Source organism: Gymnodraco acuticeps, unplaced genomic scaffold (assembly GCF_902827175.1).
Source record: "Gymnodraco acuticeps unplaced genomic scaffold, fGymAcu1.1, whole genome shotgun sequence".
Classification (NCBI taxonomy): domain Eukaryota; kingdom Metazoa; phylum Chordata; class Actinopteri; order Perciformes; family Bathydraconidae; genus Gymnodraco; species Gymnodraco acuticeps.
The window spans coordinates 1,212,617-1,231,119 of record NW_022992216.1 but is presented as its reverse complement, the minus strand read 5'-3'; the positions used below and the strand labels follow the sequence as shown (position 1 = coordinate 1,231,119).

Sequence of the window (18,503 nt, the reverse complement as noted above, 5' to 3'; positions counted from 1 at the left end):
AAATCAGATGACACAGTGGAAGTGACATCAGCAAGCCATGTGCTAGTGCCATGGGTAGACCAAAACTAAGTCCTCTCTTTTATTTTTCATATTTTTACAATCTTTTCAGTCTTAAAAGAGTGTGGCACTCTGACCCACTCAACCCTGTTACTGATATTATCAGAATAAAGCATATTCATTTCAAAGTTATCTTTCTGGCATTAGATATCCAAGTTTGTCCTTGCCTTGGAAAGTAGCATTACATGCTACATCTAGCAATAATTCCTGAGGTTAAAGGCTCAAATTAGCATTGATTTGCAACCCTGTTACTTTCAACCCTGTTACTATAATTAGGGTAACAGGGGTAATTCTTCATTGGAAAATATACATTTGATGCCTTAGCTGGGCAAATCACTTTTTTTTGATGGTTTATTATCTGTTTTTCCTAAATACATTAAAAAATAAAATAAAAAGGTTCATTTTTCAAAAATGTTGGTGTATAAATTGTCCTCCAATTCTGGAATGACCCTTATATTCCCTGGCGCTCCTGGCTCAATCCTAAGCAAAGAAGACTTACCAGTTTGAACCAGTGAATACCTACATTCTGATTGTGAAATGCCCTCTTTTGCATATACTGAATAAGGACACTATTCGGGGAACTAGTACCATATTGCTGTATGTGATGACTAATTCCATTTTTGCAAGAATAATAAATACATGTATCCTGATTATTGAAACTCAAGCCATATCGAGTGCCACTTTTCTAACAGAGACCAAAACTTTTTTTTCCCAGGTCCAGATTATTCACATTCAACTTTGGAATTGGATGCATGACAACACAACCATATGGGTATCATATTCCATCAGTAGAGAAGAAGACAGATCATATCCATAAATCACACACAGGCCTTATTTTGTGCAAAGAGTGCAGGATGACAAATCATAAGTACAGAGCAGCAAAAAACCAGGATGAAATTAACTTCACCTAAATCAAATTTTAAAAAGGTGCTCCTTTTTTCTTACTGACAGGGGATTTATCCAAAAAGACTAAGTGGGAGTTAGAAAGGAGGACAGTCAGGGCAGGCAGTGAAACCAGGAGAATATAGAAATGATTTAGATTTTCTACTAAACTGTTGGACAGTGCTTCTTGGATTTATCCCTATATGTCAGGACAAACTGCAAAACTAGAGTGCACACAGGATCCAAAGGAGAATGTCCCTCATCCACATGGAAGATGGTCCAATAAAAACAAAAGGTTCTGGAATTTGCAGGGACTCTGAGAACGTGTCACTCATGATTTAAAAAGGGAGAATCAGGTTCATTTCTAGGGTCAAAGTGATGACCCACTGGGGTTAAAAGGTTATGCACAATGAGCTGTGGTTTTAAGGGAAACGACTAGGATCAATAAAAATCCCTAAATCATTTTCAAAAGTGCATTGGTGTGAATGACATACTCGAGAAACATCAGAAGGAAAGTCACACTGATGAAGATAAAGTGGATTTAAAAAAAGGTGCTACTATTGAAATCATGACATCTCCTGTCAGGTGGAACAGATCACAATCTCCTTAATTGATCTCAGTGGCCCTCAGCAGATAACATGCATCTCCCCTACTACAAACTTCCAAAAAAGATAAATATAAAAGCAACAAATAACCTTTTTTTTTTGTTCAACTCTTGAGCTATCTACCAGAAGTTCAGAACCCAGCATTGCAGATAAACCTCATGATATAATTTCAGGAATATCATATTTTAAATTTAAAAAATGCCCACCAGCTCGACGGCAACTGCGCTGCGGATGCCTCCGGCCCTCTCGAAGGCCCAGGGGAAGTTGAGCAGCCCGGCTCCCAGGGCGGACTTCAGCATGATGAAAATGGCCCCCATGGAGCCCAACCGAGGTTGGGTGGCCACGTCCAGCCGAGGCTTGGTTGAGGCGGATGCCAGCTCGCTAATGCTCTCTCTGGCTAACTCCTCCATGCTTCGACCGGCGGGAAACTCACAGGGGAACATACACACTGACGCACACACCTGCTCACAAGGAGCATACATACACCCACACGAGCTGCCAACCACTCCCCGGGCCCGCTGCTGCTCTGTGGGCCTGCCGCTCACTGGGCAAGCTGTGCCGGGTGGAGGAGGCGGAGGAGGAGGAGGAGGAGGAGGAGGAGAACTCGGAAACTGTTTCGAACCCTTCTTCAGAGATAACTAAACAGAACTTTCTATGATAACTTTATACGTTTTAACGACATTTCAATAGAATCTATAAATATAAAAGAATAACATTGCGTCAACTTTTCGATAACTTAAATGCAATTCTGCTCTTGATTTGAGATGATACATATTTATTTACAGGTGTCATATCAGCAACAGCAATACGATTGAAACACAGAACAGGACAGCAAGAGTTCACACAAAATATGTAAGAATAAAACAAATTACATTTTAATGTTAATGTTAATCAAATAAAATGTCTCAGTATCAGCATTAAAATGACAACAATAGGAATAGGTTTGCACACTATAAAAATTATATACATGTCTATGCAAGCGCAAGTCCAAAGTAAGAACATGTACAGGTCATACTGTCCCATGACATGGCAATTTCTACTGATCATAATTCCATTGTTGAGGTCTACTATAGATTTACATTGTTCAATGTTCCAAACTCACATTGGTTTCTCATACAGCATCTCTGTATAGTATGTGTCCCTATGAGACCACTGTGCTCTGATTGGTCAGCTCGCCCACTATGTTCTGATGAGTCCACCACCATTACAGCGGAACATCAGTGATTATGTTTTACAATGGCATTTGTTACCAACCAGGAAATGACACCAGTAATGACAAACAGAGGAGAATGCTGCGTGGGGTCTGGGTCCTGTGTTGGCGGGACGTTGCGGGGTTCGCTGCTCCGCCCTTTGAGGATAGAGGAGCGGACAGTGTGAGCTGGGTTACTGGTGTCGTTTCCTGGTTACTGCGTGAGGTCTGCGAGACAGCGAGACATCCCGGAACTCAGCCTGAGCACACACACTCACAGCCAGGCTGTTCGCCACACAGTTCACCACACACTCAGGGCCGTATCCAGGATTTCCTAAATACCGAGGTCCAAACATACTAGGGGGGTTCGGGGGATACCCCCCGAGATTCTTGGGATTTCCATGATCTAGTTAGGTGCTTTTTAAGTGCTGTGGGGGGGTCACAAATTCGATAATATATTGATTTCAAACCATGTCAGTGGGTTGATAATGTCAGCATAATAATCAGTTGATTGTTGCTATTAATGATCTGGACATGCAGAAGAGGCTAAAATGATCACAGCAGTGGGGCTAACAAAAGTGTGTGTGTGTGTGTGTGTGTGTGTGTGTGTGTGTGTGTGTGTGTGTGCACGCGTGCGTGCGTGCGTGCGTGTGTGTGTGTGAGAGACTTTTGTGTTTCTGCCCCTGCCATTCCCGCACAAGGCTGCAACATTGTTGATAAATTCAAGCACGGACACCTGTCTGCTCTCACATTCCCGCATTATGTTTTGCGGGAACCAATCTTAATTTTTTTCACACTCTATCCAAGCTGCAAATTTGGGGCGGGACCAAGCGGCAAACTGTGGGGTAGAGCCGGGACGCCAATACGGAAGTGCCACACACTGCAGTTCATATATTGGCCGATAGGAGCAATTTCCATAGACCCCCATGTTAAAATGCCCAATTTTACAGCAGAAAAAAACATGTTTCTACCCCTGGCTCCATACATTTTATTATCGATATAGTTAGATTCCACCTTCATGATTATGAATCTGTGAGTGAATTGTTTTCTAACGCGACCCTTTTATTTATATTAGGTCTTAAAGTTTGTGCATAAATTAAGGCGTGGTCACATTGAGTGACGGCTCTGTCAAGTGCCTGCCGCTGTTAGCTTCTTGTCTCTCTGCTAGCTGCTGCGTGAAGCTACAGGGACTCTGCCTGCTCAGCTCATCCAGGAAACACAACTTGTAGCCGGCCGTGGTTGTTTGTTCTTCATGCTTATATATCGGACTATTGTGACTCGCTCTGCGGTTAAAACAGACGGTGCATGAATGCGGTAAGTGAAATTCGAGTGCTTTATTTATGTGTTAATGATTTTAATCAGATACGTAATGAATGGTAAGGCTTGGATTAGCATGTAAGCTAGTGGTAGCTACATCGGTGCTAACGATGCTAATCGTAGCCTCCAAGTTAAAATCATAGACTGTATATATAAAGGTTAAAACGAAATAGACAAGTGTTAAGTGTTAAGTGGGATAATACTGTTGAACAAACGGCTTCTGTTTGAGGTTGATAAAATAAGGTTACATCCTTTTAACTTAGAGATATTTTATTATGTAGGTAGGAACTGTAAGCATCGCTAATGTTAATTTAAATTGGCTATGCTCAAGTATGTAGACAAGCTAATGTCGAAGTAGTGTATGTGAAATCAACCTCACAATAAGATGTGTGTATATTACAATTATTAATGTCATATTTCAAGATGATTACTTAGATATTACAATATGGTTGGTTGAGCTGGAGTTCATTATCGAGTTTACATGTTAACGTCACAGTCATCTGAAGAACGAACCCAAACCTTGTTGTTTTAATTAATTGCATTACCAAATGGATATCAAATAAACAGTAAGCATTGGTAACACAACTTCCAAAGTTACAGTAAAATAAAAAGGACCCTGACTCGGACAATACACAATCCAACATGTTCAACAGAAGAGAATCAGTTATATTGTTTGTACACATGGTACTTTACATATATATATATATATATATCTGTTTGTTTAAGGTGTCCAGGTGATGCAGACAGGCTGGACCAGAGAGTGAGAGACAGAACTGGACTCCTCACAGCAGTGAACTTCAGCACAGGTACAAAGACTCTATTTTTCATACTGTACAAAGAATCAAGAAAGATATTTGTTTAAATAAATGAAGTATTGACTTGAATACACTGATATACTTCCCATTAAACAATACTAAATACTAAATCACCTACACATCAGTTAAGTTGAGGGATTTTTCCATGCAAAAAGTTACATTTAGATGTTAACAAGCAATATGACTTTGTCAGCTTTCTAATTTAATGTATTGAAGGCAAAGATATTTAACACATAGTGAGAACTGCTACTATTTATCTCTCAATATTGTCTGAAAAAACGTGGTAAAAGTTATTCTTTCAGTGAGACAACAGAGCAAGCTTCTACAGTTGCATTACATTTTGATAAGAGTTAAATATTATTTTGATAATAACATACATTTCAATGTTGAGGAATTTCATACTGTTCATTCATAATCTGATTATTTCTATTTGCCTCACTTTATGAGCTTCACATCACTTGTGCCTTGTCCCGCAGAGTTTGCAATGTCACAAATAAATGGGGCCAATCTTCAGTCAGATGTGAATGTGTAATCTAACATTTTCAGTAAGAATAATGGACGAAAGGAGTGCAAATACAAATACAATTTATTGAAATGTGAACCAAAACTTCATCAAATGTTTTAAATAAAAAGCACATATGGACAGAAGGTGTAAACCTATTAAATGTATAAGTAAACACATTTAGTCAAATAAAGTGACAGACTAGGACTGTGCAGTTGGTATCAGCTTTGCCCAACATGGGCTCCTCCATCAGGCCTGGTCCTCCTCGCAGAGGAAAGACCCTCAGTCCTCTCCAAACCAACAGACAGGACGTCCATCACACGGAGGTTTCTCCCTGAAGTCTCTGCAGCTCTCTGGACACCACGCTGTCTCAATCCGTCCACACTGAATATGAGAGGGGGAAAATGAAAATAATAAATGCTTTAGACAATAAGAAACATAAAGTTGACTGTTGAGTTGCTCAGTTTTTTTTAGATTGTCATTACTATTACTGTATAACTAATATCTCAGGTTAAGAGGCACATTCAAATAAAGATTGGTCTTTAAATACATTTTGTCTTTTGAATTGTTTGTCTAAAGTCAAGGATCTAGAACTGGTACTTAGTTTTAATGATACAGTCTGGTTATTATGCTGTTTGGAGGAGGCCTCGCAGGTAAGAGCACTAACTAGCTACCATCACATGTACCTTAGCTTGACTTAAATGTATTAAACGTATAGTTAAGTGATATCAAAATATAAATAACTAATGTCATGCAAACATATTAATATTTGCTTGATTCCAGTGTTGAATTTAGCACAATTGCATACAAACGTTAAGGGGTTTTAAGATTCTAAAGTATTATGCTAAAAACTCAATAACTTAGATTATTATTTATAGTTTTGCTGAATAGTTTCATGTCCGCTTACCTTAGAAACGTAAAATGCCACGGCAGTGTGAAGATGGGGAGCATGTTAGCTTAGCTTGGTAGCTTCAGCTAGCTCTGGAACTTCCAGCTCGGTGATAGCAGGTCCCGCCTCTTTGCCCTTATTTGGAACAGGCGGGAGTTGAACTCTGACATCACTGTCGAGCCGTTAGTGGCCGACTCCGCCTACTAAGGGCTTCTCGGCAACTCTGCAGAATACTATGGGTGACGTCACGGACCCTACGTCCATTTATATATACAGTCTATGGGCGGGACACAATAAATAAAGCTTCGCCGGTTTGGGTCCTTATCAACTGATGGCCAAACGATTCTCTGCTCAGAGGGTCTTGCAAATGATTTTGGAAGAGAGATAACCATTTGATGATGATGTAGAGGAAGAGGTTTCAGAATGTGAGGATCACATTTCTGAGAATTCTGAGTCTGACAGTGACTTTGAAGAAGAGGATGAGATTGAGCATCAGCTAGTTACAAAAAAAAAAGACGAGCCACAGGACCAGCCGGTCAGTGGGCAAAAAAACAAGTAGCACTTTAATTAATTAATGTGATCTAACAAATGTAAAAGGGCAAATATTAACCATATATTGTGGTGACACATTATTAGTACATCATTTACCGTGTGATTAGTGTGTGTTGCAACCCGGACCCGTTAGTGAGGGTACCGGGGTTTGTTGTCATTCATGCTAGCTTGTCATACAGAGCAGCACATGTACTTACCTCTTGTTGATTAATGGATAATAAAGTGTGGAAGTCCATTCTGAATACACCGCCTCTGACTCCCGTTCATCGGCTCTACACTGGTGACCCTGACGTTTTCGTGAAAGTTTCCGAAGACTCAATGAACATGGCTGATCACGATGTTTTTGTAAAGCTGCCGGAGTTTTGGGAGCATGCCGCTGCGGCATGGTTCGCACACGTGGAGGCACACTTTGCCTGCCGACAAGGATTTGAAATATTTCCACGTGGTAGCAGCGATGGGAAGCTCCACGTCATCCAGGTTGGTGGGATTTATCGCAGAACCCCCGCACCATGGCAAATATGAGGCGATTAAGGCCCTTCTCCTTAAGACATTTAGCTTATCTGCTAAGGAGAGGGCCCACCAGATTCTTGACATTCAAGGCCTAGGGGACAGCAAGCCATCTCAGCTGATGGAGAAAATGCTGAATCTGCTTGGGGGGGAAGACCCTCAGGTTTTGTTCATGGAGATGTTCCTACGCCAATTGCCATCCCAGGTTCAGACGGCGCTAGCCAACACGTCCATTACGGAGCCCCGTGCATTGGCTGAAGAGGCCGACCGTTTTTTCTTGACTACCCAGCAGCCCGGTGCAGAGGCGCTAGCTGTGACACTCAGCGCCCCCTCAACAGTTAAGAAGGCTTGGGGGAGGCTGGACGCGACAGTAACAAGCCGGCGTGCGGACACAGGAGAGTGTTTTTACCACGCGCGGTTCGGGGCCAGCGCGAAGAAGTGTGTCGCTCCCTGCAGCTACAAGCCTCCGGGAAACGGAGGAGCCAGCACTCGGTAGTGGCCATGAGCGTTGGCGGCACGAGCAGGCTTCTCTTCGTCAGCGATATAGTCTCAGGAAGCTTGTTTCTGTGTGACACAGTAGCTCAACGGAGTGTGGTTTCTGCGTCGAGGGAAGACGTTGCTCGTTGGGGACATGGACCGCGGTTGACAACGGCTAATGGTGGCCCCATTCACATGTACGGCGTGAGGCCTATGTGTTTGTGTATTGGAGGACAGCGGTTCAACTGGGATTTTGTGACGTCAGACATTTCTTTTCCCCTCCTCGGGGCAGACATTTTATGTGCTCACAGACTCCTGGTGGACGATAAAAAAATAAACGCTTGGTTGATGCCTTGACGTTTTCCTCCCTCGTGTGTACACTTGGCAAGGCGGCGTACGACGGGCTGTCGGGCTCGCTGTCGGGAGCGGATATTTTTCTCAGGCTGTTGGCTGAATTTCCAGACCTGACGCTACCCACCTTCTCCGCGCTCACCACCAAGCATGGGGCGGAGCACCACGTGACCACCGGCAGCCACTCGCATTTTTCAGCCGTCAGCTGACGCCAGGGGCGGACTGGGGGGAAAAAGTGGCCCGGGGATTAATTGACAGACAGGCCCACTTAATGCGCTGCATGTATCGGCCGGCCGGCGACGAAAGTATGTTACTTAACAAAAAACCCTATGCATTTTATGTTATTTTGGACCATTATTCATATAGTCATCACATTACCTGAGCCCTTGAGTTGAAAAATGTTGAAGTTAAATGCATCAATCTGGTGCATTTTGAGAGCAAAATTAGGGACTAAATCTATGGATACATCTCTCAACACCAATATGAAACAGAACTGTAAACAGATTTACTTTTTCTTTCAATATTTATTTGAACAGCAAGTGGAGGCAAAAGTGACTGCACCCAGAACAATAAACCTGCTAGCTAACTAGCCTAAACTCAGTAACAGAATGTGGGTTCTGAATGAACGTTCTTCTCCACAGCCGTGCGACCTCTGAGTCAGACGTCACTTCCCCCTTTTCTATCCTACGGGTGCAGCCACTCCCCCTGAACCCCGTTTCCCCCCCCTCCTCTATGCAAGCCCCTCCCTCTGAACCCAGGGCTCGCTACTATACTGTATACACATACACAACAACAAAAAACACTAGAGGGCAGGGCAACATACTTATAAACAATAAGCCCTGTCAATACTTCCCTCTCTACCCTTTTGGGTCTATAAGTGAGCTAATGTGTTGCTTTTAAAAGGAGGAGGCTGGGTTGAAGTGGTTGATTTTGACATTGGGAGCAAGGTTGTAGAAGTCAGTCCCCTCTGGAAAAAATAGGGTGGCCTATGGGTGAGAGACAAAACATATATGCATGTTATGTACACATTATCGAAGAGATACTGACATCCACCTGAAGCCTTCATTAGAACAAATGTCATGTTTTTAATGTTGTTTAATAGTCTGCAATAATCACTAATTTATTAGTGTCAAGATTGGGAAGTCACATAGTAATAAATGTAAATGTATTATTACCTCACTGAATTAGTAGTTTCTGCAGCAGCTCACTTTTCTCTGCAACACCATCTATAATTTGGTCAGTATCCAGCATCTTCAAAACATCTGGTTGAGTAGCCATGAGCATAAAGGACTCCAGGTTCTGTTGAGAGAGCGAGCTCCTGAGCCTGTTTTTGATGAATTTTAGTGTTGAAAAGCTTTGCTCGCATGCTACCTGTGTGACAGACAGGGTAAGCAGGAACCTGTATGCAAGGCCAATGATGTGGTATGCATCTGTCAGGAGGTTGTACTGCTTAAGGATACGGTAGCAACACAATGGGCAGTCCTTGCAAGATGAGCACTTTTTATATACCATCTCCGCTTCATCTTCAGCATCCTCTGGCCCAGCCTCTGTTGTCTTGGTTGTGTATTCCTCAAATACAGATGTCTTCAACCTATTCCACTGTCCTGCCAGACTGATGAGCTCACTCTGTAATTTGGCCACCGTTGCTCTGTCATCAAATGGCAGCAAGCACTTGCTTAATTCTTGGAGTGCTGCCTCTGGGAAACCACCGGCATAAGATGTTACCTGGCTGAATCTTTTTGGGTCCAGAAGTGCCAAATCAGCATACAAAGTGCCATTTTTGAGGAAGCGCTGGTGCATGCTTCCTGTGACTGTGTCCATGATTTGATTATGGACATCAATCTTGTATGATGTTTCAGCATCAGTCACAGCCTCATCCTTGGACATCTCTCCAGGCATGGTTTTCTTCTTTCTACCCCGTTTCTGTGGCAGAGCGGCCTCAACCTCCAGCTCAGTCTCCTCACTCTGCTCCTCTGTTTGATTGTTGGCCCACCGGACGAATGTGGCGGCTGCCGTCTTGACTTTCTCGAATTCTCTGGTCATATCTTTCAGCTGTGTTTCTGCAGCCACACTCATCCGATGAGCTGTCAGGATGTCCATTCCACTTTTCTGAAGGTATTTTGAGACTGGTGAGGTGACCTGGAAAATTCTCAGGAAGATCTGAGCTGTAAGTATTGTTTCATACCTCAGAAGCTGGGTGATGTATCCACGTGCATTGACCCGTGCAGTGGCGTTGATGGTCTGTCCATGTTGAATGGCGGAGAGGGTATGAAGGACATCAACATACAGGGCATTATCTGGCTTTCCAAAAGAGCCAAATACCTTAGTCACAGCAACGTCTTTGGACCACCAGCGTGTCTCTCCAATCGGGGCGAGACGTCTGTGTCTTGGGTCTTTGCTCTCCTTCTCCCAGATGTTCATCCTCTGGTAGGACTCTCTGATGAAGACAGCGATGTTGTTCAACAGGGAAAAAAGAGACCCACTTGCCAATACACATTGTGTTGTGTCTGCCAGGACGAGGTTCAGGACGTGTGCGTAGCACCATACATGGACATGGGTGGGGGACATTTTGGCGAGCAGTGCAGAGAAGCCTTTATATTGGCCTTGCATATTGGAGGCCCCATCGGTGGAATTTCCAATACACTGCCTCACATCCAGTTTCATGGTCTCCAGTACTTCATTCACAAAAAGTTGTGCAAAGTACTGCCCAGTGGATGCCTCACATTTAATCACAGCAACAAGTCGCTCATGAACAATGTCTGTCACATATCGTATGACAACAGAGCACTGATCTTGGGCTGTGATGTCCTGTGTGGTGTCAATCTGGACAGAATACATGCCAGATTCCCGGACTTCAGTGGCGATGGTGGCCTTCATTAGGCGTTGGATGGTGGTGATGATGTAGTTGATGGTTGTTTTGGATAGGAGAGTGACAAGGGAACCTCTACCTTGTCTTAAACCAGACTGGTGTATTAGCTTGCTCTTTTCTATACAGAGAGTGAGGTGTTCCTTGAGACACACATCATATTTTCCCAGCAAAACAATCATCTCTAAAAAGTTACCATGATCAATGGTGTCATCATCTAGTGTATATAATGCCTCCGCCTGCGTGCCCCTGTAGCTCAAACCCCTTTGACCAATGAGCTTCAACACATCTATGATGCGCTCCAACACTTGACGCTTCCTGCGGACTTCCTCTCTGTGACGTGACATCTGAGGTCCCATGAGAAGGTCCTGAATTGTGTTTTTTGAGAATCTGAGGAAATATGCCTCAGCGCAACCTCTGTGAGCATGGCTCTGCTCATGCTCCTCGACTCTCTGATGTATGTGTGTGAAGTTGGTCATGCCAGTGATGAAGGAGTTGCTATCTCTAGGATTAGCAAAAGCCATACAAAGGGAGCAGAAGAGTACTTCTCTGGCTTCACTGTATGATAGCCATTTCCTGTTTGTGCCGTCTTTGCAAAAAAAAGCCCTATGCACTACAGCCTTGTCTGCCTTCTGCTGGGGGTGAAAACGGAAGAATAGGTCTAATGTGCCTGACATCGGCCTGGTGAAATAATCAACTGGGGTGGCACTGACATCCTGGCCTTGACTAACTCTGTCAGTGTCAGCAGCAGGATCATCTTCAGCCTACAAAAATGATTATTATTGATTAGTATGTTACGTTATTATGTTACCACCATGTTATTATTATGTATGTAAACCAAGTAAAGTCTTAAAGACAGTAACAGGCTAATTTCCACCAGACAGTAACTTTAGTTGCAGGTTGACAAATAATGGACCCTTTATTATTTATAGTATTAATAAGGTAACCTAACGTCTAAGCTAATCAAACAAAAGACAGTATAAGCAATCATAGTAGTCTCATTGATTCACCAGCCCAAGTCAAGTGGCTATAATGTTCAAATAGATTACCGTTGTCAATGAGTGAAGCAAATCTACCAGCAGCTTGCATATTTCACCAGAATTTGGTCAGTGAATGGTGTTAATTTTACCCTGTCCCTGTGAACACACAATGTACTGTAGGCAATAGGCTAGCTAGCTAATGCATTAGCTGTCCCTGTGAACACACAATGTACTGTAGGCAATAGCCTAGCTAGCTAATATTACCTCATCTGCTACATTAAAAAGCAAGCTAGCATTAGCCAAATGAGGATTTTCACTTTCAGCATCAATCATAACATTAACTTACCATCATATCAGTACTGGGCTCTAGATGCCGCTGTGCTGTGTCAGTTTCATTGCTGGACTCACTGCCACTGGGAATGGCCGCTGTGTCGGCTAACGTTACATCAGCTTCTCCGGTGGTGGTTGTACTACAACTAGAACCAGCTGCAGGACCAAACGAAAAGTCTGTAATTTTTTTTTGATTTAGCTGAACCTTCCTCAAGTGCTTTCATTTTTTTATCCCTAAGTTTTTGTGCACCTCCTTTACGCTTTGGAGCTTGTTTATCCATCAGTAACTCACTCCTGATCTTTCATTACATTACATTACATTGCATTTAGCTGACGCTTTTGTCCAAATCGACTTGCAATAAGTACATTCGACCAGGAAGACACAACCTTGAAGAAAACAGAATCATATAAGTATATCAGGTTTCATAGAGCCAAACATTTCACTGCGCAGTGACAGCTGCTACGGGCCTGATGGGGAGTGGCCGGCCCGGAACACTTACAAATGTGGGCACTTACAAATGTGGGCCGGTAGGATTTAGTTAAGCAAAAAAAAAAAGGGAGTGGCCGGTATACTTACAAATGTGGGCCGGTAGGATTTAGGCAAAACATTTTTTTTTAATTTTTTATTTATTTATTGTTTTGGCCCTCCGGCCCACGCACAGCACCGGCCCACCGGGGAAACTCCCGGTATTCCCGATGGCCAGTCCGCCCCTGGCTGACGCCCAGGGAACGCAGGTACAGCGCTTTTGACCGAGAACTCTGGCTGGCCGTGCGGCACTTCCGTTTTTTGCTGGAAGGCCGTGAATTTACGGCGTTTGTCGACCACAAGCCGCTCACGTTCGCCATGTCAGAAGTGGCAGAGCCTTGGTCTGCACGTCAGCAGCGGCAGCTGTCTTACATCTCGGAGTTCACCACAGATATTAAGCACGTGGCTGGCAAATCGAACCTGGTCGCAGATTGCCTCTCCAGGGTCGTCATCGGGGCCGTCCAGTTAGGCCTGGACTATACCCGCATAGCGACGGACCAGGTCACGGACCAGGTCACGGACCAGGTCACGGACCCCGGCGTACAGGCCCTGAAGGAGGACAACTTGGGGCTGCGCTTGGAAGACATGGTTTTCGGTGACGCAGGCGTTCTCCTGTACGACGTCTCCACAGGCCTGCCGTGGCCTGTCACGACAATAATAACAATAATCGTGGCTTGATATTGAGTAAGGAGATGTTTTTATCAACCCCACAGCTTCCGGTCTTCCAGACCCGACCGGACAAAAAGACGTGCTGCAAGCACGAAACACACTACCAATAGAAATACATTGCTTTTAAAATGGTTCTGTGTGACACGAAAAAAAAAGGGGGAAATTATGTTGGTGAACACGAATCAATAGATTACATGTCGTGACTATAACACGAAATGCAGTGAGACTGGGTTGTAGCGTGCTGACATTAGCATTTTGGTTAAAGCGCCACTGACTCACAGAGCCACTAGTGTGTCTTTGTCTCGATACCATTTGCATTTATTATTTTGAAAATGTACTTCTTTGTATAAAAAAGTTTAATATGTGGCTGCACCTTGTCATTGTATTCATGTGATGCAAACAATTACAAGATATTTTTTATCAAAATGTTCTTGATGTCATCCTTTCCATAGTTGCAGTATTTCTTAGGTCATCTTGTTTTATCAAAACAAAAGGTCCTTAAAAATGTATAGCTGAATCCAGAGGTATTTCCCTTCATATGTTCATTTGAAGGTGCCTGAGAAGGAGCAGTTGGGAGATGGGGTTAAAGGAATCCCTTTAGCGCTTGCTTTATGGGCCCATAGCTGCGAAAGATCGTCGAAAAATGTGGGTCTGATCCACTTTCATACGAATAGACGGCCTTTAAAGTCTTCTCCAGTTCTCTTTTTGTTTTCATGACATTAAGCCTCACTGAAATCTCAGCAACCTCCAAATTCTCAGGGTGAGGTCTCAAAGAGTCTGGCTATGGTTAATACAGTCTGGTCTTAAACCTTAGGTTAAAAGTTGTCTGATTCATGACCTGAGTCTGACTTGAGTTCAAGTCATGTGAGCTTGATTTCTTTTTAAACACTCAAGTCAGCCAGCGACCCATGAAAGTGTCTGCCCTGAGGGGACAGGCGGAAGGAACACATGTGAACAGGTGTGTCAGCAGGAGTGTAAATGTGAGCCAGCCTTTCATCCACACAGATGTTAATGGATACAGTGGACGGGGAGAGGTACAGGCTGGTAGGACATATGATGAGGGAGGAACTGATGATTCATAGGGAGGGGGGCTTGAGGGTTCAGCTCAGAGCCGCCACAGTGTCTCTTTCAACTGCCCGTCCAGGATGTGAGCAGGCGACCTGATTGGCCCCACAGGAAGTCCTGGCATCTGGGAACCATCGAGGGAAAGAGGGCATGTGACCTCCACTCACCACCAGCTTTCCCAAATCTTGTTAGCACAGCTAGCTGGCTCCGGGGTCATTTCCCAGTTTCCCAAGGCTCCGAGGGAGATTAGTTCTCCAGTGGGGCCGTCATCCAAGAGGACGGGTGACAGATTCACAGGCTGATCTGGCCTATTAGCCTCGGATAAGGAGCCAAAGCTCAGACCCCCAAGCACACCGACGCACATCACCTCTGATGAAATCAACCTGCATCACTGAATTCAGTCCATAGCCAATGCTAAAACCACGAGTGAGGTGGCATTAGTCCTTTAAATCTATAATAACTTCACAGAATAAAACTGCAATTAATTCCTCTGCCAAGGACACAGACAATATGCATTTCACCAACCTGCAGAAGGGCAAGTTATTAACTCACGTCACAAGATTAACCTGCACTTTTCTGTGAGGTGTTTGGGGTGACTGGAGTCAAATATTTTTGGCAGGTTCCATCACAATTACATAAATACTTAGATTTAAATGATGTTCATGTTACTGATTGCCATTGCTCACTTAGCATTCATATCCCATTTTACATGGAAAAATACCGGTCTATTTATAACTACGCAATATAACAAAATGTGCAAGGTGGCTTAAATACATTTACTGTCATGCAATATCGCCAATTCATTTTTAGTCATTGAATAAAGGCATAAAAAGCACCCTAAACAACTTATAGACCGAAATAGCTCCAGGTGTTGTCCCTTAATGATATAACCACTGACAGCTTTGGTTTTCTACTTTTTGGTGGTGGAAGAATTGTTTGGGTATTGACTTTACTCTCCGTTATTATTAAAATAACACACATATTTCTACTTTATCAACGGGGGAAAAACAAGAGACAATAAATGTATTGTGTCCAGAAGAAAGCACAAATGCAGTTGAATGGGGTTTTGGTTAGAAGCCTGGAATAAGGTCTGTGGCTAACACTTGTTCTGTGAAATAAAATATGTCAGTAAACACACCAAAAATCTGAAGCTTCCATGTGTAAATGAAAATGGTGTTAGATAACTTAAACTACTTAATAGCCTCATCCCAATACCCCTCCTCGACTCCTTTCTTTCCCTCCTCCGGGACTTGACCCGGAAATCGATCAAGACACTCAATTTTGAAGGACGTCCCAATAGCTGAAATGCAAACGGAGGAGTCGAGGAGGGGTGCGGGAGGAGACGAAAGGGAGGATACAGGCGAGCAGACTACGCAGAAGTGTTTTCACTACTCGCGTATAAAAGCCCTGTCCCCACCTTCACAGCTGGTCGATTTCAACAGAGGAAAACCGACAACTGGAAGATGAGTGAAAAAGCGTCACATAAATAAAATGTATAAGTGCTCACAGCTCCGTGGGAATTATTATGTGCAATTCATTTCTAAAAGGCTTTCACATTACTGTAATTATATTTTTATTTAAATGTAGGCTACATTTTACACCAAAACGGAACACAAAAGCAGAACCAACCATCATACATTGAATTCCTTGACTAACAAGAGAAAGATTCATTCATTTAAATAAATATTTAACCAGAAATGGGCCGGTTCTAAGGGGATATTCAGTTAAGCCCGACGAGAGGGGATACAGCTGTGCACATGTCATCATTAACAGACGTCGTTTAAGAGTGACGTTTGAGTGAACGAGGACATCCCAATTAATACCTGAGGAGTCGGACTCCTCCGTCCTCGCGTCACCTCCTCGTGTCTCTCGCTCGCATCTTACGGTACGTCCACACAGCAGCTTTAGACGATTCGTCCAACGCTTCTCTGCCCATTGACTTTGAATGGGGATGACGTCACTTTGCCTAGCTTTGCGCCGAACTGCATTGTGGGGGAGCGAGGCGAAGATTTCCAGGATTTTCAGGATTTCAAAGTTGAGCAATGTTCAACTTTTGAAGCTGAGCTGGAAGCGTCAGCCAATCAAATCCCGTGTATGCAAATCTGACAGTTCAAGCGCTAGGCAATCAAACCGCGTGCAAGCTGGGAGAGCCAGACCGCAGTTCATTCTATATTCCTAACAAAACTGGAGGAGAAGTTAGTTATTGCGGTAGCAAATCACCCGGTTATTTATGACCAGTCCCTATTTACTTACCGGGATACAAACCGGAGGAACCAGGCATGGAGGGAGGTGGCAGAGGCAGTGGGTGAAACTGGTAGGTTTTCGCTTGTTTGGGGATTTTATATCCAGTTTACTTCGTTGCTAGTTTACTTCGTTGCTAGCAAGCATAGACAGTATCATTAGCCAGCATGGAATGTAGCATAAAATAGCACCATAGACATTAATCTCATAAATGTTCAAAATGTTAAAAGAAATAGTGGAGAAGAACCGGGGTTTTTTGCTTTGTATGTCGGGGGCGGGAGATTCATGTGATTGGTTGTTGGTCGCGAAATCCCCAAGCTTTCAGACACGCCCAGCTCCAAGATTTTCAAGATTTTTGAAAAGCTGCTGTGTGGACGTACCGTTACGGAGGCGGAGCTAAGGTGCAAAGAAGGGATGTGAGTGAGGGAAAGGAGGAGTCGAGGAGGGGTATTGGGATGAGGCTAATGTCATGAAGCCAAGGGTTAGCCACCTTTAGCTTAGCATTGGAGAGGAGCAGCCATGTGACAGTGGTTGTTAATAGCCCAATGTTAGCTTTTTACTTATGGTGAATGCATTTATGCTTCAAAAAACATAGAAGTGGTGTTTATATTTGCAGATTACCCTGCTAAACAAAATATGTAAGCATCATAAATGTTCGTTAGCCATAGACCTTGTTTAATGCAATATTCCAAAATCCAATGGAAAAATCCCATTGGCTTTTATTGAACGAACCAGTGCAATGCGAACATCCCCGGTCGGCCAACAAAAACACTGCTTCACTCTATTGGGTAGAGTCAGGTGGCTGAAGTGACTACTCTTTAGTTCTGAAAGATCTTACAAGGGTTTAACCAGACTGAAACTGAAAGGGCAAAAAGAGAGCACCTTGAGCAAGAGCTAAATAATAACAGAGAAAACTAGCAGTTTAGCATCCAAATGTGTGCAGGTTTATAAGGCAATAGCTTCCTGTTTAGGTATCCAAATGCCTTCAACAAGCTGGAATTAACAAGAAAAACTATTCTTTAAAAGGGAAAAGCAGCTAACCCAAAATAAAAAACATATTTATCTTCTTATCTATAGTGATTTTTAGCATCTAGATTGTTTTGGTGCAAGTTGCTGATGGCACTTAGCCCACAAGCCCTTATGCTTTTCTTGACTGGAAAACTAAATCAAAATTGAAGGGGAACAATGGTTTTAAAGTTACTATTCATGTATACTGTAGAGAAATTGTCTAAACATAAAGGAAAATAATCCCAAAGTTCCCTCCACAGGGAGTTTCTCTCCCATATACTCTCCCTCCCCCATGCCTGAAACGCCTCCATTGTACTTTGTTTACTTCTGTAATATAGTGACAACACGAAACACTCGAGCTTCTATTGGCTAGCGTTCCAACAGATTGTACATTATAGGCTAAGGGGCGGTTTCAGACAGAGAGTGAAAAGATGTGCTGCAGCACAGGCAGGATGAGAATAATAAAGGAGTTTCACAAAAGAGGCACAACATATAAATATGGAAACTGAGCATAATAGGGCCTCTTCAATTATTTAGTCTCTCCTTTTGGGAGGAAACTTTTTAAAATGTAAATACTACACTTGTGGCTGAAATATACTATTTTAATGTATGTGCTATACCTTGAATATCCATTGGAAATTACTTCAAAAGCTCCAGAAACAATAAGCAGGCAGA

At 43.2% G+C, this 18,503-nt stretch overlaps 1 protein-coding gene across 1 annotated transcript in view; it reads right to left on the bottom strand.

Annotated features, from left to right (window-relative positions):
* Nucleotides 1-2,026, bottom strand: part of slc38a8a (solute carrier family 38 member 8a) — a 126,844-nt gene extending 124,818 nt beyond the window's left edge. Inside the window, exon 1 of the mRNA XM_034205872.1 lies at nucleotides 1,751-2,026. Coding sequence (XP_034061763.1) covers nucleotides 1,751-2,026 — 276 coding nt within the window. The remainder of the gene's footprint in view (nucleotides 1-1,750) is intronic.
* Between the last annotated feature and the right edge of the window lie 16,477 nt (nucleotides 2,027-18,503).